A 24,967-nucleotide genomic window follows, 5' to 3' on the forward strand; every position below is an offset into this window, starting at 1 on the left:
GACAAAGACAATCCGGGCAGCAGCATGAAGTATGGATTGATGTGGGGAGAGACACGAGGATGGGAGATCGGAGAGGAGGCTGATGCAGTAGTCTAGACGGGATAGGATGAGAGCTTGAATGAGCAGGGTTGCAGTATGGATGGAGAGGAAAGGGCGGATCTTGGCAATGTTGCGGAGCTGAGACCGGCAGGTTTTGGTGACGGCTCGGATGTGAGGGGTGAATGAGAGAGCGGAGTCGAGGATGACACCAAGGTTGCGGGCTTGTGAGATGGGAAGGATGGTAGTGCCGTCAACAGTGATGGGAAAGCCAGGGACAGGGCAGGGTTTGGGAGGGAAGACAAGGAGTTCAGTCTTCGACATGTTGAGCTTTAGGTGGCAGGCAGACATCCAGATGGAGATGTCCTGGAGGCAGGAGGAGATGCAAGCCTGGAGGGAGCCTGCTTGGCACATGGTAGGCGCTTAACAAATACCATTATTATTATTATCTCTCCCGCCCATGCCCTCCAACCCCAGGAAGAAACGTATCCTCCCTTACCTTTCGGGGCAGGTCACACCAATCAGTTCTGAGCGCCGGAGAGTGGGAGTCGACCAGACATTGGATGGAGTGGGGCTGGGAGGCCTCAGCAAATAGGACCACCTGACCGATTGACAAAAGTCATCAGTAAATAGGCTGATTTTCAGGGGTTGCAAAGCGCTCAGTCACTACGGTTTAACGAATTTCCAAAAGCACTCAGCAAATAGGACGATCTGACGGATTTCTGGGCGCTCAGTAAATAGGACGCTTTGAAGGAGTTACGAGAGCACTCAGTAAATAGGACGGTTTGACGGATTTGTGGCAGCGCTCAGTAAACAGGCTGATTTGAAGAAGTTATGAAAGCACTCATTCAATCTTATTTCATTATGAATTTATGAAAGTGCTCAATAAATAGGATGATCTGACAGATTTAGGAGTGCTCAGTCAACAGGCTGCTTTGACAGATTTCTGAAAGTGCTCAGTGAATAGGCTGACTTTAAGGATTTCTGAACGCACTCAATAAATAGGCTGATTTTAAGGAGCTACAAAAGCGCTCAGTCATGACGATTTTTACAAATTTCTGAAAGCGCTCAGTAAGTAGGATGCTTTACTGATTTAGGAGAGCGCTCAGTAAATAAGCTGATTTGACAGATTTATGAAAGCACTCAGTAAATAGGCCGATTTGGCAGATTTAGGAGAGCGCTCAGTAAACAGGACAACCTTAAGGATTTACGAAAGAGCTCAGTAAATAAGAGGATCTGACGGATTTCCAAAGGTGCTCAGGAAATAGGACGATCTTAAGGATTCAGGAGCGCTCATTAAATAGGACAAATTTACGGATTTCCGAAAGCACTCAGTAAATAGGCAGATCTGATGGATTTCTAAAAGCGCTCAGTAAATAGGACGATCTTAAGGATTTCCAAAGAGCTTAGTAAATAGGCGGACCTAATGGATTTCTGAAAGTGCTCAGCAAATGGGACTATCTTAAAGACTCCCGAAAGCGCTAGGTAAATAGGCCGATTTGGCGGATTCAGGAGAGCGCCCAGTAAATAGGAGGATCTGACGGATTTCCGACAGCGCTCAGTAAACAGGACAATTCATTCACTCAGTCGTATTTATTGAGCGCTTGTGTCCAGAGCTCTGTACTAAGCGCTTGAGAAGTACAAGTTTGCAACATCTAGAGACTGTCCCTACCCAACAGTCTAGAAGGGGGTGACAGACAACAAAACAAAACATATTAACAAAATAAAATAAATAGAATAAATATTTCCAGGTAAAATAGAGTGATAAATCTGTACAAACATATTGACATATATACAGGTGCGGTGGGGAGGGGAAGGAGGTAAGGTGGGGGGGGATGGGGAGGGGGAGGGGGGAGATTAATCAATCAATCAATTGTATTTATTGAGTGCTTACTGAGTGCTGAGCACTGTACTAAGCGCTTGGGAAGTACAAGTTGGCAAAATATAGAGACGGTCCGTACCCGACAGTGGGCTCACAGTCTACAATAATAATAATGATAGTATTTATTAAGCACTTACTATGTGCAAAGCACAGTTCTAAGCACTAGGGAGGTTACAAGGTGATCAATCAATCAATCAATCGTATTTATTGAGCATTTACTGTGTGCAGAGCACTGGACTAAGCACTTGGGAAGTACAAGTTGGCAACACATAGAGACGGTCCCTACCCAACAGTGGGCTCACAGTCTAGAAGGGGGAGACAGAGAACAAAACATATTAACAAAATAAAATAAACAGAATAGATATGTACCAGTAAAATAAATAAATAGGGTAATAAATCTGTACAAACATATATCCATATATACAGGTGCTGTGGGGAAGGGAAGGAGGTAAGGTGGGGGGGGATGGAGATTAAACTGTACTAAGCGCAGGGGGAGGAAAGTTACCAAGCGCTCAGTACGGTGCTCTGCACACAGTAAGTGATCAATCAATCAATCAATCGAATTTATTGAGCGCTTACTGTGTGCAGAGCCCTGTACTAAGCGCTTGGGAAGTCCAAGTTGTCAACACATAGAGACGGTCCCTACCCAACAGCGGGCTCACAGTCTAGAAGGGGGAGACAAACAAAAAAACAAAACAAATTAACGAAATAAAATAAATAGAATAGATACGCAAAAGTAAAATAGAGTAATAAATATGGCAAAATAAAGTAAATAGAATAGATATGTACAAGTAAAATAAATAGAGTAATAAATACGTGCAAACATATATCCATATATACAGGTGCTTTCGGGAAGGGAAGGAGGTAAGGTGGGGGGGTGGAGATTAAACTGTACTAAGCGCAGGGGGAGAAAAGTTCCCAATAATAATAATAATGGCATTTGTTAAGCGCTTACTATGTGCAAAGCACTGTTCTAAGCGCTGAGGAGGGTACAAGGTGATCAGGTTGTCCCACGGGGGGCTCACAGTCTTAATCCCCGTTTTACAGATGAGGGAACTGAGGCTCAGAGACGTTAAGTGACTTGCCCAAGGGCACACAGCAGACATGCGCTGAGTACAGTGCTCTGCACACAGTAAGCGCTCAATCAATCAATCGTATTTATTGAGCTATTACTGTGTGCAGAGCACTGTACTAAGCGCTTGGGAAGTCCAAGTTGGCAACATCTAGAGACGGTCCCTACCCAACAGCGGGCTCACAGTCTAGAAGGGGGAGACAGACAACAAAACAAAACATATTAACAAAATAAAATAAATAGAATGAATATGTACAAGTAAATAAATAGGGTAATAAATCAGTACAAACATCTGTCCATATATACAGGTGCTGTGGGGAAGGGAAGGAGGTAAGGTGGGGGGGGGTGGAGATTAAACTGTACTAAGCGCAGGGGGAGAAAAGTTCCCAGGCGCTTAGCACAGTGCTCTGCACACAGTAAGCGCTCAATCAATCAATCGTATTTATTGAGCACTTACTGTGTGCAGAGCACTGTACTAAACGCTTGGGAAGTCCAAATTGGCAACATATAGAGACGGTCCCTACCCAACAGTGGGCTCACAGTCTAAAAGGGGGAGACAGAGAACAAAACCGAACATATTAACAAAATAAAATAAATAGAATAGATACGTACAAGTAAAATAGAGTAATAAATGACAAAATAAAATAAATAGAATAGATATGTACAAGCAAAATAAATAGAGTAATAAATCAGTACAAACATCTGTCCATATATACAGGTGCTGTGGGGAAGGGAAGGAGGTAAGGCGGGGGGGATGGAGGTTAAACTGTACTAAGCGCAGGGGGAGAAAAGTTCCCAGGCGCTTAGCACAGTGCTCTGCACACAGTAAGCGCTCAATCAATCAATCGTATTTATTGAGCTATTACTGTGTGCAGAGCACTGTACTAAGCGCCTGGGAAGTCCAAGTTGGCAACATCTAGAGATGCTCCCTACCCAACAGTGGGCTCACAGTCTAAAAGGGGGAGACGGAGAACAAAACCAAACATACTAACAAAATAAAATAAATAGAATAGATATGTACAAGTAAAATAAATAAATAGAGTAATAAATATGTACAAACATATATACAGGTGCTGTGGGGAAGGGAAGGAGGTAGGAGGGGGGCATGGGGAGGAGGGAGATCAATCAATCGTATTTATTGAGCGCTTACTGTGTGCAGAGCACTGGACTAAGCGCTTGGGAAGGACAAGTTGGCAACATATAAAGACAGTCCCTACCCAACAGTGGGCTCACAGTCTAAAAGGGGGAGACAGAGAACAAAACCGAACATATTAACTAAATAAAATAAATAGAATAGATACGTACAAGTAAAATAAATACAGCCATAAATATGACAAAATAAAATATAATAGATATGTACAAGTAAAATAGAGTAATAAATACTTGCAAACATCTATCCATATATACAGGTGCTGTGGGGAAGGGAAGGAGGTAAGGTGGGGGGGGTGGAGATTAAACTGTACTAAGCGCAGGGGGAGAAAAGTTCCCAGGCGCTTAGCACAGTGCCCTGCACACAGTAAGCGCTCAATCAATCAATTATACTTACTGAGCGCTTACTGTGTGCAGAGCACTGTACTAAGCGCTTGGGAAGTCCAAGTTGGCAACATATAGAGACGGTCCCTACCCAACAGCGGGCTCACAGTCTAAAAGGGGGAGACGGAGAACAAAACCAAACATACTAAGAAAATGAAATAAATAGAATAGATATGTACAAGTAAAATAAACAGAGTAATAAATATGACAAAATAAAATAAATAGAATAGATATGTACAAGTAAAATAAATAGAGTAATAAATACGTGCAAACATCTATCCATATATACAGGTGCTGTGGGGAAGGGAAGGAGGTAAGTTGGGGGGGGGTGGAGATTAGACTGTATTAAGCGCAGGGGGAGAAAAGTTCCCAAGCATAATAATAATAATAATAATAATAATAATGGCATTTATTAAGCGCTTACTATGTGCCAAGCACTGTTCTAAGCGCTGAGGAGGTTACAAGGTGATCAGGTTGTCCCACGGGGGGCTCACAGTCTTAACACCCATTTTACAGATGAGGGAACTGAGGCCCAGAGAAGTGAAGTGACTTGCCCGAGGGCACACAGCAGACATGCGCTGAGTCCAGTGCTCTGCACACAGTAAGCGCTCAATCAATCAATGGTATTTATTCAGCGCTTCCTGTGTGCAGAGCACTGTACTGAGCGCTCGGGAAGGACAAGTTGGCAACCTAGGAAGCGCTCAATAAATACGATTGAATGAATGAATGAATACCATTGAGTGAATGAATGAAGGAAGGAAGGAGAAAACAATAAAGATTAAATTCACTTCATCGTATTTATTAATCAATCAATTAATCGTATTTATTGAGCGCTTCTGTGTGCAGAGCACTGTACTGAGCGCTCGGGAAGGACAAGTTGGCAACCTAGGAAGCGCTCAATAAATACGATCGAATGAATGAATGAATACCGTTGAGTGAATGAATGAAGGAAGGAAGGAGAAAACACTAAAGATTAAATTCACTCCATCGTATTTATTAGTCAATCAATCAATCAATCGTACTTTTAGACTGTGAGCCCACTGTTGGGTAGGGACTGTCTCTGTGTGATGCCAATTTGTACTTCCCAAGCGCTTGGTACAGTGCTCTGCACATAGTAAGCGCTCAATAAATACGATTGATTGATTGATTATTGAGCGCTTCCTGAGTGCAGAGCACTGTACTGAGCGCTTGGGAAGGACAAGTTGGCAACACAGGAAGCGCTCAATAAATACGATCGAATGAATGAATAAATACTGTTGAGTGAATGAATGAAGGAGAAAACACTAAAGATTAAATTCACTCCATCGTATTTATTAATCAATCAATCAATCGTACTTATTGAGCGCTTCCTGTGTGCAGAGCACTGTACTGAGCGCTCGGGAAGGACAAGTTGGCAACCTAGGAAGCGCTCAATAAATACGATCGAATGAATGAATGAATGAATACGGTTGAGTGAATGAATGAAGGAAGGAGAAAACACTAAAGATTAAATTCACTCCATCGTATTTATTAATCAATCAATCAATCAATCGTACTTATTGAGCGCTTCCTGTGTGCAGAGCACTGTACTGAGCACTTGGGAAGCCCAAGTTGGCAACACAGGAAGCGCTCAATAAATACGATCGAATGAATGAATGAATGAATACCGTTGAGTGAATGAATGAAGGAAGGAGAAAACACTAAAGATTAAATTCACTCCATCGTATTTATTAATCAATCAATCAATCAATCGTACTTATTGAGCGCTTCCTGTGTGCAGAGCACTGTACTGAGCGCTCGGGAAGGACAAGTTGGCAACCTAGGAAGCGCTCAATAAATACGATCGAATGAATGAATGAATGAATACCGTTGAGTGAATGAATGAAGGAAGGAGAAAACACTAAAGATTAAATTCACTCCATCGTATTTATTAATCAATCAATCAATCAATCGTACTTATTGAGCGCTTCCTGTGTGCAGAGCACTGTACTGAGCGCTTGGGAAGTCCAAGTTGGCAACCTAGGAAGCGCTCAATAAATACGATCGAATGAATGAATGAATACCGTTGAGTGAATGAATGAAGGAAGGAGAAAACACTAAAGATTAAATTCACTCCATCGTATTTATTAATCAATCAATCAATCGTACTTATTGAGCGCTTCCTGTGTGCAGAGCACTGTACTGAGCGCTCGGGAAGGACAGGTTGGCAACCTAGGAAGCGCTCAATAAATACGATCGAATGAATGAATGAATAAATACCGTTGAGTGAATGAATGAAGGAAGGAGAAAACAGTAAAGATTAAATTCACTCCATCGTATTTATTAATCAATCAATCAATCGTACTTATTGAGCGCTTCCTGTGTGCAGAGCACTGTACTGAGCGCTCGGGAAGTCCAAGTTGGCAACACAGGAAGCGCTCAATAAATACAATCGAATGAATGAATGAATACCATTGAGTGAATGAATGAAGGAAGGAAGGAGAAAACAATAAAGATTAAATTCACTTCATCGTATTTATTAATCAATCAATTAATCGTATTTATTGAGCGCTTCTGTGTGCAGAGCACTGTACTGAGCGCTCGGGAAGGACAGGTTGGCAACACAGGAAGCGCTCAATAAATACGATCGAATGAATGAATGAATAAATACCGTTGAGTGAATGAATGAAGGAAGGAGAAAACAGTAAAGATTAAATTCACTCCATCGTATTTATTAATCAATCAATCAATCGTACTTATTGAGCGCTTCCTGTGTGCAGAGCACTGTACTGAGCGCTCGGGAAGTCCAAGTTGGCAACACAGGAAGCGCTCAATAAATACGATCGAATGAATGAATGAATGAATACCATTGAGTGAATGAATGAAGGAAGGAGAAAACACTAAAGATTAAATTCACTCCATCGTATTTATTAATCAATCAATCAATCGTATTTATTGAGCGCTTCTGTGTGCAGAGCACTGTACTGAGCGCTCGGGAAGGACAGGTTGGCAACCTAGGAAGCGCTCAATAAATACGATCGAATGAATGAATGAATAAATACCGTTGAGTGAATGAATGAAGGAAGGAGAAAACAGTAAAGATTAAATTCACTCCATCGTATTTATTAATCAATCAATCAATCGTACTTATTGAGCGCTTCCTGTGTGCAGAGCACTGTACTGAGCGCTCGGGAAGTCCAAGTTGGCAACACAGGAAGCGCTCAATAAATACGATCGAATGAATGAATGAATGAATACCATTGAGTGAATGAATGAAGGAAGGAGAAAACACTAAAGATTAAATTCACTCCATCGTATTTATTAATCAATCAATCGTACTTATTGAGCGCTTCCTGTGTGCAGAGCACTGTACTGAGCGCTTGGGAAGGACAAGTTGGCAACACAGGAAGCGCTCAATAAATACGGTCGAATGAATGAATGAATACCGTTGAATGAATGAAGGAAGGAAGGAGAAAACACTAAAGATTAAATTCACTCCATCGTATTTAATAATCAATCAATCAATCAATCGTATTTATTGAGCGCTTCCTGTGTGCAGAGCACTGTACTGAGCGCTCGGGAAGGACAGGTTGGCAACCTAGGAAGCGCTCAATAAATACGATCGAATGAATGAATGAATAAATACCGTTGAGTGAATGAATGAAGGAGAAAACAGTAAAGATTAAATTCACTCCATCGTATTTATTAATCAATCAATCAATCGTACTTATTGAGCGCTTCCTGTGTGCAGAGCACTGTACTGAGCGCTTGGGAAGTCCAAGTTGGCAACCTAGGAAGCGCTCAATAAATACGATCGAATGAATGAATGAATACCTTTGAGTGAATGAATAAATGAAGGAAGGAGAAAACACTAAAGATTAAATTCACTCCATCGTATTTATTAATCAATCAATCAATCAATGGTATTTATTGAGCGCTTCCTGTGTGCAGAGCACTGTACTGAGCGCTCGGGAAGGACAAGTTGGCAACACAGGAAGCGCTCAATAAATACGACCGAATGAATGAATGAATGAATACCGTTGAGTGAATGAATGAAGGAAGGAGAAAACACTAAAGATTAAATTCACTCCATCGTATTTATTAATCAATCAATCAATCGTACTTATTGAGCGCTGCCTGTGTGTAGAGCACTGGACTGAGCGCTCGGGAAGGACAAGTTGGCAACATAGGAAGCGCTCAATAAATACGATCGAATGAATGAATGAATGAATGAATACCGTTGAGTGAATGAATGAAGGAAGGAGAAAACACTAAAGATTAAATTACGGTCGAATGAATGAATGAATGAATACCGTTGAGTGAATGAATGAAGGAAGGAAGGAAGGAGAAAACACTAAAGATTAAATTCACTCCATCGTATTTATTAATCAATCAATCAATCGTATTTATTGAGCGCTTCCTGTGTGCAGGGCACTGTACTGAGCGCTTGGGAAGTCCAAGTTGGCAACACAGGAAGCGCTCAATAAATACGATTGAATGAATGAATGAATAAATACCGTTGAGTGAATGAAGGAAGGAAGGAGAAAACAATAAAGATTAAAGAAAAAAAAACCCAACCCCAAGACGATCTTAAGGATTCAGGAGCGCTCCGTCAAGGGGGAAAGTTTAGAGAGCTTACGGGGTTGGGGGAGCGCTCAGTAAATAGGCGGATCTGAGGGACTGGGGAAGGCGCTCAGTACAGAGTCCGACGGACCCGGGGCGCGAGGCTGAGGAGGCGGCGCCATCTTGGTGCGGGGGCGTGAGGCACTTCCGGCGTCCGCGCGCGCGCGCGCGCACGCACGTCGCGGACCCCCCCGCGACGAGGGGACGCCAAGGCGGGCGGGGGCGCGCACGCACGCACGCCGCGGACCCCCCCCCCGCGACGAGGGGACGCCAAGGCGGGCGGGGGCGCGCACGCACGCACGTCGCGGACCCCCCCCCCCCCCCGCGACGAGGGGACGCCAAGGCGGGCGGGGGGCGCGCGCGCACGCACGTCGCGGCGTGATGACGGAGGCGCCGGGCGCGAATTTTGAAAGGCGGGCGGCGGAAAAGCCGCTGGCGGCCATCTTGGGGGGGCTGGTGATGGCTGAGGTAACGGGGGCGGTCGCCGCCATTGAGGGGGTTCTCCTCTCCTTTCTCCTCACCTGAGGCATCTCCTCCATCCCTAAAAACTCCTCCGGCCCCACCGCTTTCCCAACGCCTTCGTGTCCGCCCGCCTGCTCGGCGACCTCCGAACTCGGTAAGACCGGATCCTATTTCACCCGTTCAGTCATTCCACCGTAGTTTTTGAGCGCTTGATCCTATTTCTTTCATTCATTCATTCAATCGTAGTTTTTGAGCACTTGATCCTAATTAGTTCATTCATTCAATCGTAGTTTTTGAGCGCTTGATCCTCATTCATTCAGTCGTAGTGTTTGAGCGCTTGATCCTATTTCATTCATTCATTCATTCAATCGTAGTTTTGAGCGCTTGATCCTCCTTCATTCATTCAATCGTAGTTTTTGAGCGCTTGATCCTATTTCATTCATTCATTCAATCGTAGTTTTTGAGCGCTTGATTCTCATTCATTCATTCAATTGTATTTTTGAGCGCTTGATTCTAATTCGTTCATTCAATCGTAGTTTTTGAGCGCTTGATCCTCATTCATTCATTCAGTCGTAGTTTTTGAGCGCTTGATCCTCATTCATTCATTCAAGCGTATTTTTTAGCGCTTGATCCTCCTTCATTCATTCATTCATTCAATCGTAGTTTTTGAGCGCTTGATCCTCATTCATTCAGTCGTAGTGTTTGAGCGCTTGATCCTATTTCATTCATTCATTCAATCGTAGTTTTGAGCGCTTGATCCTCCTTCATTCATTCAATCGTAGTTTTTGAGCGCTTGATCCTATTTCATTCATTCATTCAATCGTAGTTTTTGAGCGCTTGATCCTCATTCATTCATTCAATTGTATTTTTGAGCGCTTGATCCTAATTCACTCATTCATTCAATCGTAGTTTTTGAGCGCTTGATCCTCATTCATTCATTCAGTCGTAGTTTTTGAGCGCTTGATCCTCATTCATTCATTCAAGCATATTTTTGAGCGCTTGATCCTCCTTCATTCATTCATTCATTCAATCGTAGTTTTTGAGCGCTTGATCCTATTGCATTCATTCATTCAGTCGTGTTTTTGAGCGCTTGATCCTCATTCATTCATTCAATCGTAGTTTTTGAGCGCTTGATCCTATTTCATTCATTCAGTCATTTCAATCGTATTTTTGAGCGCTTGATCCTAATTCATTCATTCATTCAATCACAGTTTTGAGCGCTTGATCCTATTTCATTCATTCATTCAGTCGTATTTTTGAGCGCTTGATCCTAATTCATTCATTCATTCAATCCACCCCTCTCCATCCCCCCCGCCTTACCTCCTTCCCTTCCCCACAGCACCTGTATATATGTTTGTACTGATTTATTACTCTATTTTACTTGTACATATCTATTCTATTTATTTCATTTTGTTAATATGTTTTGTTTTGTTGTCTGTCTCCCCCTTCTAGACTGTGAGCCCGCTGTTGGGTAGGGACCGTCTTTATATGTTGCCAGCTTGTACTTCCCAAGCGCTTAGTACAGTGATCTGTGCACAGTAAGTGCTCAATGAATACGATTGATTGAGCGCTTGATCCTATTTCATTCATTCAGCCGTATTTTTGAGCGTTTGATCCTATTTCATTCATTCATTCAATCGTATTTTTTGAGCGCTTGATCCTATGTCATTCATTCATTCAATCGTATTTTTTGAGCGCTTGATCCTCATTCAGTCGTAGTTTTTGAGCACTTGATCCTCATTCATTCATTTATTCAGTCGTAGTTTTTGAGCGCTTGATCCTATGTCATTCATTCATTCAATCGTAGTTTTGAGCGCTTGATCCTATGTCATTCATTCATTCAATCGTAGTTTTTGAGCGCTCACTGTGTGCAGACCACTGTACTAAGCGCCTGGGAAGGACAAGTTGGCAACATCTAGAGACGGTCCCAACCCAACAGTGGGCTCACACTCTAGAATAATAATAATAGCATTTATTAAGCGCTTACTGTGTGCAAAGCACTGTTCTAAGTGCTGGGGAGGTTACAAGGTGATCAGGTTGTTGTCCCATGAGGGGCTCTTAGTCTTCGTCCCCATTTTACAGGTGAGGGAACTGAGGCCCAGAAAATAACAATGATGATTGCATTCCGCTTGCTATGTGCAAAGCACTGTTCTAAGCACTGGGGAGGTTACAAGGTGATCAGGTTGTCCCACAGGGGGCTCTGTCTTCATCCCCATTTTACGGGTGAGGGAACTGAGGCACAGAAAGTAATAATAATAATAATAATGATGGCATTTATTGAGCACTTACTATGTGCAAAGCACTGTCTAAATGCTGGGAGGTTACAAGGTGATCAGGTTGTCCCACCGGGGGGCTCTCAGTCTTCATCCCCGTTTTACAGATGAAGTAACAGGTAACTGAGGCCTAGAGAAGTGAACTGACTTGCCCACAAGTCAGACAAGTGGAGGAGCTGGGATTAGAATTTACGATCCCTGACTCCTAAACCCGTGCTCTTAATAATAATATAATAGTATTCATTAAGCGCTTACTATGTCTAGCACTGTTCTAGGCGCTGGGTAGATACAAGGTGATCAGGTTGTCCCACCTGGGGCTCACAGTCTCAATCCCCATTTTACAGATGAGGGAACTGAGGCCCAGAGAAGTGAAGTGACTTGCCCAAAGTCACACAGCTGGCAAGTGGCGGGGCTGGGATTCGAACCCATGACTCCTGACTCCAAAGTCCGGGCTCTTTCCATTGAGCCACGCTGCTTCTCTAGAAGGGGGAGACAGACAACAAAGCACATTAACAAAATAAAATAAATAGAATAGTAAATATGTGCAAGTAAAATAGAGTAATAAATCTGTACAAACATATATACAGGTGCTGTGGGGAGGGGAAGGAGGTAAGGTGGGGGGAAGGGGGGAGAGGGAGGAGGAGCGCTATTTACTGAGCGCTTTTGGAAAGCCGTGGTCCCTCAGCACGCTCCTCAGTCTCCCAAGTCGGCCTGTGTACTGAGCACTCGTCAATCCGTCAGGTCATCCTATTTATTAATAATAATAATGCTGGCATTAATGATAGAAGCAACGTGGCTCAGTGGAAAGAGCCCGGGCTTTGGAGTCAGAGGTCGTGGGTTCAAATCCCACCTTGGCCACTTGTCAGCTGGGTGACTTTGGGCAAGTCACTTCACTTCTCTGGGCCTCAGTTCCCTCATCTGGAAAATGGGGATGAAGACTGAGCCCCCTGTGAGACAACTTGATCACCTTGTAACCTCCCCAGCGCTTAGAACAGTGCTTTGCACGTAGTAAGCACTGAACAAATACCATCATCATTATTATTAAGTGCTTAGTACAGTGCTCTGCACACAGTAAACTCTCAATAAATATGATTGAATGAGTGAATTAATAATAAGGATAATAATAATGATGGCGTTTATTAAGCGCTTACTATGTGCAAAGCACAAAGGATGGCATTTATTAATGATAGAAGCAGCGTGGCTCAGTGGAAAGAGCCCAGGCTTTGGAGTCAGAGGTTGTGGGTTCTAATCCCAGGTCCGCCAATTGTCAGCTGTGTGACTTTGGGCAAGTCACTTCACTTCTCTGGGCCTCAGTTACCTCATCTGTAAAATGGGGATTAAGACTGTGAGCCCCACGGGGGACAACTTGATTACCTTGTATCTACCCCAGCGCTTAGAACAGTGCTTTGCACATAGTAAGTGCTTAAGAAATGCCATCCTCATTACTATTATTATTATTATTACCATCCTATTTATTAAGGAGAAGCAGCTGGCTCGGTGGAAGGAGCCTGGGCTTTGGAGTCAGAGGCCATGGGTTCAAATCCTGGCTCCACCAATTGTCAGCTGTATGTATCCCCGCATCACTTAGAACAGTGCTTTGCACATAGTAAGCGCTTAATAAATGTCATTATTATTATTATTATCGTCCTATTAAGAAGAAGCAGCTGGCTCAGTGGAAAGAGCCCGGGCTTTGAAGTCAGAGGTCATGGGTTCAAATCCCGGCTCTGCCAATTGTTAGCTGTATGTATCCCCCCAGCACATAGAATAGTGCTTTGCATATAGTAAACGCTTAACAAATACCATCATTATTATTAAGCGCTTAGTACAGTGCTCTGCACACAGTAAGCGCTCAATAAATACGATTGAATGAATGAATTAATAATAATGATGGCATTTATTAATGATAGAAGTAGCGTGGCTCAGTGGAAAGAGCCCGGGCTTTGGAGTCAGAGGTCATGGGTTCTAATTCCAGCTCCACCAACTGTCAGGTGTGTGGCTTTGGGCAAATCACTTCACTTCTCTGGGCCTCAGTCCCCTCATCTGGAAAATGGGGATGAAGACTGTGAGCCCCACGTGGGACAACCTGATCACCTTGTAACCTCCCCAGCACTTAGAACAGTGCTTGGCACGTAGTAAGTGCTTAATAAATGCCATCATTGTTATTATTATTATTATTGTATCCTCCCTAGTGCTTAGATCAGTGCTTTGCACAAAGTAAGCGCTTAATAAATGCTATCATTGTTATTATTAGTTATTAATAAATGCTAGTATTATCATTAATAAATGCTATTGTTCTCATTAATAAATGCTATCACTTGTTATTATTATTTATTAAGCACTTACTATGTGCAAAGCACTGTTGTAAGCTCTGGGGAGGCTACAAGGTGATCAGGCCGTCCCACGGGGGGCTCGCAGTCTTCATCCTCATTTGACAGATGAGGGAACTGAGGCACAGAGAAATGAAGTGACTTTGGGAAAGTCACGCAGCTGACAGTTGGCGGAGCTGGGATTTGAACCCACGACCTCTGACTCCAAAGCCCGGGCTCTTTCCACTGAGCCACACTGCTTCTTTACTGAGCGCTTTGGGCAATCCATCAAACGGTCGTGACCGAGCGCTTTCATCGCTCCTTAAAATCAGCCTGGTTACTGAGCGCTTTCATAAATCCGTCAAAGCAGCCTATTTCCTGAGCTCCCCTAAATCCATCAGATCACCCTATTTACTGAGCGCTTTCATAAGTCCTATTTTCAAGGAAGCAGTGTGGCTTAGTGGCCAGAGCCCGGGCTTGGGAGTCAGAGGTCGTGGGTTCGAATTCCGACTCCGCCATTTGTCAGATGGGTGACTGGGCAAGTCACTTCACTTCGCCTCAGTTCCCTCATCTGTAAAATGGGGATGAAGACTGTGAGCCCCATGTGGGACAACCTGATCATCTTGTATCCGCCCAGCGCTTAGAACAGGGCTTTGCAAATAGTAAGTGCTTAATAAATTCCATCATTATTAGTATTATTATTACTGAGCGCTTTCGGCAGTTCATAAACGGTGGTATTTGTTAAGCGCTTACTAGGTGCTGAGCACTGTTGTAAGCACTGGGAAATCGTCATGACTGAGCACTTTCGTAGCTCCTTAAAAGCAGCCTATTTACTGAGCGCTTTCATAAATCTGTCAAAGTAGCCTATTTACTGAGTGCTCTTAAATCCGTCCGATCGTCTTGTTTACTGAGCGCTCTCCTAGATTGGTAAAAGCGTCCTATTTGCTGAGTGCTTTCGTAACTCCTTAAAATCAGTCCATTTACTGAGCGTGCTCGGAAATCTGCCAAATCAGCCTATTTACTGAGCGTCCCTAAATCCGTCAGATCCTCTTATTTACTGAGCACTCGTAAATCCGTCAGATCCTCCTATTTACTGAGCGCTTTTGGCAATTTGTCAATGGTGGTATTTGTTAAACACTAGGTGCTGAGCATTGTTGTAAGCGCTGAGAAATCGTCATGACTGAACTTCTTAAAATCAGCCTATTTCCTGAGCGCTTTCATAAATCTATAAAATCAGCTATTTACTGAGCGCTCCCAAATCCGTAAGATCCTCCTGTTTACTGAGCGCTTTCGGAAATCTGTCAAATCATCCTATTTACTGAGCGCTCGTAAATCCCTAAAACCGCAATGACTGAGCACTTTTGTAACTTTTTTAAATCAGCCTATTTACTGAACGCTTTCATAAATCCGTCAAATCGTCCTATTTACTGAGCGCTCTTGTAAATGTTTTGTTGTCTGTCTCCCCCTTCTAGACTGTGAGCCCAGTGTTGAATAGGGACCGTCTCTATATGTTGCCGACTTGTACTTCCCAAGTGCTTAGTACAGTGCTCTGCACACAGTAAGCGCTCAATAAATGCGATTGAATGAATGAAATCCTCCTGTTTTCTGAGCGCTTTTGTAAATCCCCGAATTCATTGTATTTAGTGAGCGCTACCTTTGATCCCTTGTAGTTTTTGAGCGACACAGTCAATCCCTCATATTTAGCGCTATCGTGAATTCGTAAATTTATAAATTCATTGTACTTAGGGAGCGCTACCGTGAATCCCTCGTATTTATTGAGCACCACAGTCAATCGCTCGTATTTATGGAGCACTGTCGTGAATTTGTAAATTCATCTCATTTATTGAGCGCTACCTTCAATCCCTCATATGTATTGAGCACCAGTCAATCCCTCGTATTTATTGAGCGCCTTCGGGAATCCGTGAATTCGTCAGTCCATGAATTAATTGTATTTATTGGTTATTATGATTATTGAGCATCACTGTCAGTCCATCGTATTGATTGAGCACCACAGTCAATCCCTCGTATTTATTGTGCTAATTGTATGCAGAGCACTGCACTAAATGCTTGGGAGAGTTAGTAGAACAATAAACAGACACAGTCAATCAATCAATCAATCAATCGTATTTATTGAGCGCTTACTGTGTGCAGAGCACTGTACTAATCGCTTGGGAAGTACAAGTTGGCAACATATAGAGACAGTCCCTACCCAACAGTGGGCTCACAGTCTAAAAGGGGGAGACAGAGAACAAAACCAAACATATTAACAAAATAAAATAAAGAGAATAGATATGTACAAGTAAAATAAATAAATAGAGTAATAAATATGTACAAACATATATACAGTCCCTGCCCACAGCAAACTGACAGTCTGGAGGTTGGGGGGATACAGCTATTAATAGAAATAAATAAATGACGGAGATGGATATAAGTGCTGTGGGGTTGGGGGGCGGGGGGTGAATAATGGGAGTAAATCAAAGTGATGCTGCAATAAATACGACTGAATGAATGGGAGAAGGGGAAAGGAGGTTTTAGTCAGGGAAGGCCTCTTGGAGGAGATAATAATAATAATGATAATGCTATTTGTTAAGCGCTTACTCTGACTCCAGAGTAAGCTTTGGAGTCAGAGGTCATGGGTTCAAATCCCAGCTCCGCCAATTGTCAGCTGTGTGACTGTGGGCAAGTCACTGAACTTCTGTGGGCCTCAATTCCCTCATCTGTCAAATGGGGATGAAGACTGTGAGCCCCCCGTGGGACAACCTGAGCACCTTGTCACCTCCCCAGTGCTCAGAACAGTGCTTTGCACGTAGTAAGCGCTTAATAAATGCCATTATAATTATTATTATTATGTGCCAAGCACGGTTCTAAGCACTGGGGGAGACACAAGGTAAGCAGGTTGTCCCACGTGGGCTCACGGTCTAGATAGGAGGGAGAATAGGTATTGAATCCCTTCCAGATGAGGGAGCACAGAGATAGTAATAACAATAATAATAATAATAATGGCATTTATTAGGCGCTTACTATGTGCAAAGCACTGTTCTAAGCGCTGGGGGAGGTTACAAGGTGATCAGGTTGTCCCACGGGGGGGCTCACAGTCTTAATCCCCATTTTACAGATGAGGGAACTGAGGCCCAGAGAAGAGAAGTGACTTGCCCAAAGTCACACAGCTGACAACCGGCGGAGCCGGGATTCGAACCCCTGACCTCTGCCTCCAAAGCCCAGGCTCTTTCCACCGAGCCACGCTGCTTCTCAGAGATGTGAAGTGACTTGCCCAGGGTCACACAGTGGAGCCGTGGTGGGGCCGGGATTAGAACTCAGGCCCTCCGACTCCCAGGCCTGTTTTGTTTTTTAATGGCATTTGTTAAGCGCTATGTGTGAAGCACTGTCCTAAGCGCTGGGAGGGATACAAGGAGATCAGGTTGTCCCTCATGGGGTTCACAATCTTAATCCCCATTTGACAGATGGGGTCACTGAGGCACAGAGAAGTGAAGTGACTTGCCCAAGGTCACACAGCTGACCAGCGGCAGAGCCGGGATTAGAACCCATGACCGGGCTCTTTCCACTGAACCATGCTGTGTTCTTCTCACTTGGTCACACTGCTTCTCCGTATTACCATCATCATCATCATCAATCGTATTTATTGAGCGCTTACTATGTGCAGAGCACTGTACTAAGCGCTTGGGAAGTACAAATTGGCAACATCTAGAGACAGTCCCTACCCAACAGTGGGCTCACAGTCTAAAAGGGGGAGACAGAGAACAAAACCAAACATACTAACAAAATAAAATAAATAGAATAGATATGTACAAGTAAAATAAATAGAGTAATCAATATGTACAAACATATACACATATATACAGGTGCTGTGGGGAAGGGAGGGAGGTAAGATGGGGGGATGGAGAGGGGGACGAGGGGGAGAGGAAGGAAGGGGCTCAGTCTGGGAAGGCCTCCTGGAGGAGGTGAGCTCTCAGCAGGGCCTTATTACGTTTGAGTTTAGGGAAAGGTCCGAGTTGGGCTGTGGCGGTGGTGGAGGAGGAGAAGCGCGTCGTAGCGAAAAGGGCAGATTTTCAGGCTCATTCATTCATTCAATTGTATTTATTGAGCGCTTACTGTGGGCAGAGCACCCTACTAAGTTCTTGGAAAGTACAAATCGGTGATAGAGACAATCCCCACCCAACAAGGCTCACAGTCTAGAAGGGGGAGACAGGCAACAAAGCCAAACAAGTAGATGGGCGTCAATATAATTAAATAGAATTATAGCTGTATACACATCATTAATGAAACAAGTAGAGTAATAAATATGTACAAATAGACACAAGTGCAGTGGGGCGGGGAGGGGGGTAGATCATCATCATCATCATCAATCGTATTTATTGAGCGCTTACTATGTGCAGAGGCCTTCCCAGACTGAGCCCCTTCCTTCCTCTCCCCCTCGTCCCCCTCTCCATCCCCCCTGCCTTACCTCCTTCCCTTCCCCACAGCACCTGTATATATGTATATATGTTTGTACATATTTATTACTCTATTTTACTTGTACATATCTATTCTATTTATTTTATTTTGTTAGTATGTTTGGTTTTTTTTTTCTCTGTCTCCCCCTTTTAGACTGTGAGCCCACTGTTGGGTAGGGACTGTCTCTATATGTTGCCAATTTGTACTTCCCAAGCGCTTATTACAGTGCTCTGCACATAGTAAGCGCTCAATAAATATGATTGATTGATTGATTGCAGAGCACCGTACTAAGCGCTTGGGAAGTACAAATTGGCAACATATAGAGACAGTCGCTACCCAACAGGGGGCTCACCGTCTAAAAGGGGGAGACGGGGAACAAAACCAAACATACTAACAAAATAAAATCAGTAGAATAGATATGTGCAAGTAAATTAATTAAATAAATAAATAAATAAATAAATAGATTAAATAAAAAATAAATAGTGGGGAGGGGGAGCAGAGACAAAGTGGGGCTCAGTCTGGGGGAGGTGAGCCCTCAGTAGGGCTTTGAAGGGAGGAAGAGCTAGTTTGGTGGATGTGAGAAGGGAGGGCGTTCCAGGCCAGGGGGAGGACGGGGGCCGGGGATCGACGGCGGGACAGGCGAGAACGAGGCCTAACGGTGAGGAGATTAGCGGCAGAGGAGCGGAGGGTGCGGGCTGGGCCGGAGAAGGACAGAAGGGAGGGGAGGGAGGAGGGGGAGAGGTGTTGGATGGACAGCCTTGAAGCCCAGGGTGAGGAGTTTTTGCTTGATTCGAAGGCCACCACTGGAGATTTATATGTTGCCAACTTGTACTTCCCAAGCGCTTAGTACAGTGCTTTGCACACAGTAAGCACTCAATAAATACGATTGATCGATTGATTGATTTTTGAGGAGGGGCGTGACAGGCCCCGAAGGAGAACGATGAGCAAGGAGTAGGCCAGGGCGGGAAGCGCGGGGAGGTGTGGAAGTTGGGACTGTAACTCTTCTCCGGTTCGAAGAGATAATCGTTTTATTTTGAACCAAGTAGGTCTTGCCATCCTCGACCACCCGGTTGTTACTAGTGGCCGTCGGCATAGCTTCACGGGATGAGACGCAGCACGCTGACCGGACTGCCGGCCCTCAGAGCGCAGGATTCCAATGGAGATTTCTATGTTGCCAACTTGTACTTCCCAAGCGCTTAGTACAGTGCTTTGCACACAGTAAGCGCTCAATAAATACAATTGATTGATTTTTGAGGAGGGGCGTGACAGGCCCCAAAGGAGAACGATGAGCCAGGAGTAGGCCAGGGCAGGAAGCGCGGGGAGGTGTGGAAGTTGGGACTGCAGCTCTTCTCCGATTCGAAGAGATAATCGTTTTATCTTGAACGAAGTAGGTCTTGCCATCCTCGACCACCCGGTGGTTACTAGTGGCCGTCTGCGTAGCTTGACGGGATGAGACGCAGCACGCTGACCGGACTGCCGGCCCTCAGAGCGCAGGATTCCCATGGAGATTTCTATGTTGCCAACTTGTACTTCCCAAGTGCTTAGTACAGTGCTTTGCGCACAGTAAGCGCTCAATAAATACGATTGTTGAAGGAGAACGATGAGCCAGGAGTAGGCCAGGGCAGGAAGCGCGGGGAGGTGTGGAAGTTGGAACTGCAACTCTTCTCCGGTTCGAAGAGATAATCGTTTTATTTTGAACCAAGTAGGTCTTGCCTTCCTCGACCACCCGGTTGTTACTAGTGGCCGTCGGCGTAGCTTGACGGGATGAGACGCAGCACGCTGACCGGCAGCGGCGCCGGCCGGCAGTCCATGCAGGCCCTCAGAGCGCAGGATTCCAATAAACTGGGCCTCCACACTCCCCAAACGTAAGTCTCCCCCTCGCTCTATTCTGTCACCTGTTTGGGAAAGAAAGGTTACGCCAAAGCGGTACCCGCCATCACCTCTGCCCTTTACCCTCTGGCCCTTAAGCACGTTGATGCCCACCCCAGCCCCCTGACACTCCTGTCCGTATCCTTCCACTCTGCCACTTCCCCGATCTGTCATTTATTTTAAAGTCATTTATTTTAAAGAGAAGCGGCGTGACTCAGTAGGAAAGAGCCCGGGCTTTGGAGTCAGAGGCCATGGGTTCAAATCCCGGCTCCGCCACTTGTCGGCTGGGTGACTTTGGGCAAGTCACTTCACTTCTCTGGGCCTCAGTTACCTCATCTGGAAAGTGGGGATTAAGTCTGTGAGCCCCACGTGGGACAACTTGATTACCTTGTATCTAGCCCAGCGCTTAGAACAGTGCTCTGCACATAGTAAGCGCTTAATAAATGCCATCATTATTATTATTATAGTCTATCTGCCCCTTGTAGGCACAGATCCTATCTACCAACTCTACTGCATGGTGCTCTCCACTCAATAAATACCACTGATCGATTAGCAGGGTGAGAGATGTGTAGGCTGGCTAATCGGCACACGAGAAATCGCCTTAGCACTCCTAGCTCTTGCCCAGCTAAGCCATTTGATTTTATTTTCTTTATTCCCCACCCCGGCCCTTCCCTTTTTAAACTTAGGAAAGCAGCGTTGTTTAGTGGAAAGAGCCCGGGCCCAAATCCAGGCTCTGCCAGTTGTCTGCTGTGTGACCATGGGCAAGTCGCTTCACTTCTCTGGGCCTCAGTTACCTCACCTGTAAAATGGGGATTAAAAGTGTGAGCCCCACGTGGGACCACCTGATTACCTTATATCTCTCTGGGCCTCAGTTACCTCATATGTAAAATGGGGATTAAGAACGTGGGCCCCATGTGGGACAACCTGATTACCTTGTATCTCCCCCAGCGCTTAGAACAGTGCTTAGCACATAGTCAGTGCTTAACAAATGCCATCATCATTATTATTATTACCACCTGTATCTACCCCAGTGCTTAGAACAGTGTTTGGCACATAGCGCTTAACAAATACCGTAATAATAATAATTATTATTATTATTCCTGGGTCCTGAGGCTACCTGACTTGAACCCGTTCAGTTTGCTTTTTTTAAGGAACAAAAACCAAAAACTTGCTCCCTGAGTCTCCACCCCTGCCATTGTCAGTCCTTGGGGGAGACTTAGAGGGCACCAGTGTGGGAAAGCAGTACCGTTTAAATCTGATTTTGTTTGGGAATCATCAATGTAGCTTGGATAGGAACGGCTTGAGGTTTTTCAAAGATAGCCTTTGTGGGAGGGGGGAGAACCATATGCCTTCTAGCGAGTAGATCTTATTCTTATATTGAACTGTTATTCAAGTGGACGTTGTGCTGTGTGTCTTAAAAGATATGTGACTCTTTTTGTTAAAGCAAAGAAAGACCGACATTTGGGAAACTGAGTGTAAGTAAACCCCAATCTGGTACGTCGGAAAGAAGAGTCAGCTTCTTTGGTAAAAGGTAATGATGCTGCTTTTTAACAGGAATCTTATTTAACACACACACCCAACCCTCTGTTCAGAATATAAGCTCTTTAAGATCAGGGATTTGCATCTTTATTTTGTTTGCTATCTACGACTTAGCTCTGTACGTATAATAATAATAATAGTGGTATTTGTTAAGCACTCAGCTGTACTAAGCTCTGGGGTTGATACAAGCAAATCGGGTTGGACACAGTCCCTGTCTCCTGTGGGGCTCACAGTCTCAATCCTCATTTTACCGACGAGGTAACTGAGGCCCAGTGAAGTGACTTGCCCAAGGTCACGTAGCAGAGAAGTGGCCGAGCCGGAATTAGAACCCACGACCTTCTGACTGCCAGGGCCGTGCTCTATCCACTGCGCCGTGCCGCTTCTCGACGTGTGTCGAGTGATGAATTGCAAAATACTCTTGAGCACTCAGGAGCCTTCTTTGTGTCAGTAGGCCAGTCAGTTCAGCCAAGTTTATAAAATTATTTAGCCCTAATATTGGTTCGGAGAGGAAAAAAAAGCACGGCCGCGGTGAAGCAGAAAATGTGGATTCTGGGCTTCTAAAGTAGGGGAATGTCTTCGGAAGCCGTGCGGTTAGCTGTGACAGTTCCTTGCCAAAGAAAGCCCCCGGAGCTTTCCGGGAAGCGGACAAGCTAACGGAAGCGACCGGGAGCGGCTACCGGGACGGCCGTCAGCTGGGTTCTAACACTAAGGGCTGACATCAGCACTGTGCTGTGGTCACTTTGACCATCTATGTGTCGTCCCAGACAGAAAAAGCCATCATCATCATCATCAATCGTATTTATTGAGTGCTTACTATGTGCAGAGCACTGTACTAAGCGCTTGGGAAGTACAAATTGGCAACATCTAGAGACAGTCTCTACCCAACAGTGGGCTCACAGTCTAAAAGGGGGAGACAGAGAACAGAACCAAGCATACTAACAAAATAAAATAAATAGAATAGATATGTACATATAAAATAAATAAATAAATAAATAGAGTAAAAAATATGTACAAACATATATACAGGTGCTGTGGGGAAGGGAAGGAGGTAAGATGGGGCGGATGGAGAGGGGGACGAGGGGGAGAGGAAGGAAGGGGCTCAGTCTGGGAAGGCCTCCTGGAGGAGGTGAGCTCTCAGCAGGGCCTTGAAGGGAGGAAGAGAGCGAGCTTGGTGGATGGGCAGAGGGAGGCCATTCCAGGCGCGAGCGCTTTCTACTCTTCATCGTTCTGATCGTGAAAACGCACTTCTGTGCAGCGTGGCTCAATGGAAAGAGCCCGGGCTTTGGGGTCAGAGTTCTCGGGTTCAAATCCCGGCTCCGCCAGTTGTCAGCTGTGTGACCTTGGTCAAGTCACTTCTCTGTGCCCCAGTTCCCTCATCTGTAAAATGGGGATGAAGACTGGGAGCCCCCCGTGGGACAACCTGATCACCTGGTAACCTTCCCAGCGCTTAGAACAGTGCTTTGCACATAGTAAGCGCTTAATAAATGCCATTATTATTATTATTATTATGTTAAAAATGATTCTAGACTGTGAGCCCGTTGTTGGGTTGGGACCGTCTCTATATGTTGCCAACTAGTACTTCCCAAGCGCTTAGTACAGTGCTCTCCACACAGTAAGCACTCAATACGGTTGAATGAATGAATTTATTTACATTAATGTCTGTCTCCTCCTCTAGCTTGTAAGTTTCCTCGCTGTGGGCACTAAGCGTGTCTGCGAACTCTTTTGGATTCTCTCCCAAGTGCTTAGTACAGTGCTCTGCACATAGCCAGCACTCAATAAATACCCATCATCATCATCATCAATCGTATTTATTGAGCGCTTACTATGTGCAGAGCACTGTACTAAGCGCTTGGGAAGTACAAATTGGCAACATATAGAGACAGTCCCTACCCAACAGTGGGCTCACGGTCTAAAATGATGATGATGATATTTGGAAAGCCAAATATCTTTTCCTTTACTGGAAGTAGATTAAGCAGGCTGGTCTGGACTAATACTATCAATCAATCAATCGTATTTATTGAGCGCTTACTGTGTGCAGAGCACTGTACTAAGCACTTAATACTTAATACTAGAAGGCCACTAGGAGATTCTAAGTGCTCTCTCTCTGCCTAGAGAGAAGAAACTAAGCTCGATGATCTTTAAGGATCTCGACTTAAACTGTAAAGGGTTGGTGGGTGCAATAAGGACTTGAGATAAACAAAGCTAGCGGCTGAAAGGGCTGGGAGAACCTGGGGCAAATCAGTCAATCAATCAATCAATCAATCGTATTTATTGAGCGCTTACTGTGTGCAGAGCACTGGACTAAGCGCTTGGGAAGTACAAGTTGGCAACATATAGAGACAATCCCTACCCAACAGTGGGCTCACAGTCTAGAAGGGGGAGACATCATCATCCTCATCATAATCAATCGTATTTATTGAGTGCTCACTGTGTGCAGAGCACTGTACTAAGCGCTTGGGAAGTACAAGTTGGCAACATATAGAGGCAGTCCCTACCCAACAGTGGGCTCACAGTCTAGAAGGGGAAGACATCATCATCATCAATCGTATTTATTGAGCGCTTACTGTGTGCAGAGCACTGGACTAAGCGCTTGGGAAGTACAAGTTGGCAACATATAGAGACAATCCCTACCCAACAGTGGGCTCACAGGCTAGAAGGGGGAGACAGAGAACAAAACCAAACATACTAACAAAATAAAATAAATAGAATAGATATGTACAAGTAAAATAAATCAATCGAGTAATAAATATGTATAAAATGCGGGTAAATCTGGGCGGGATACCCGCATTTTAAAAGGCCTTTGGAGTGGGATGGGAGACTAGGCTGAATACTCTTTCCCAGCACTTAATACACAACTCTGCACACAATAAGCACTTAATAAATACTACTACTACTAGAAAGCAGGGACCTATGTCCTTGAATGGGAAGACTATCGGGGAGAGGCTGAGAAGGGGAGGAGTCG

General features: G+C 44.6%; 2 protein-coding genes across 3 annotated transcripts in view; one reads left to right on the plus strand and one right to left on the minus strand.

The window, feature by feature from the left end:
• The window catches only part of METTL4 (methyltransferase like 4), a 48,695-nt gene extending 39,474 nt beyond the window's left edge, over positions 1 to 9,221 (minus strand). The window contains exons 1-2 of the mRNA XM_038746552.1: positions 9,121 to 9,221; positions 536 to 637 (exon numbers count right to left, since the gene is read on the minus strand). The gene's annotated coding sequence lies outside the window, so the exon portion shown is untranslated. The remainder of the gene's footprint in view (positions 1 to 535; positions 638 to 9,120) is intronic.
• Positions 9,222 to 9,476: 255 nt separating this feature from the next.
• NDC80 (NDC80 kinetochore complex component) overlaps positions 9,477 to 24,967 on the plus strand; it is a 59,045-nt gene continuing 43,554 nt past the window's right edge. The window contains exons 1-3 of one of the 2 annotated variants that reach the window (XM_038747157.1): positions 9,477 to 9,720; positions 20,301 to 20,462; positions 21,911 to 21,997. In XM_038747157.1, the coding sequence (XP_038603085.1) occupies positions 20,362 to 20,462; positions 21,911 to 21,997 (188 nt within the window). In that variant the 5' untranslated portion in view covers positions 9,477 to 9,720; positions 20,301 to 20,361. The remainder of the gene's footprint in view (positions 9,721 to 20,300; positions 20,463 to 21,910; positions 21,998 to 24,967) is intronic. The other variant, XM_038747158.1, reaches the window with a different exon arrangement.

This window comes from Tachyglossus aculeatus, chromosome 5, assembly GCF_015852505.1.
Source record: "Tachyglossus aculeatus isolate mTacAcu1 chromosome 5, mTacAcu1.pri, whole genome shotgun sequence".
Classification (NCBI taxonomy): domain Eukaryota; kingdom Metazoa; phylum Chordata; class Mammalia; order Monotremata; family Tachyglossidae; genus Tachyglossus; species Tachyglossus aculeatus.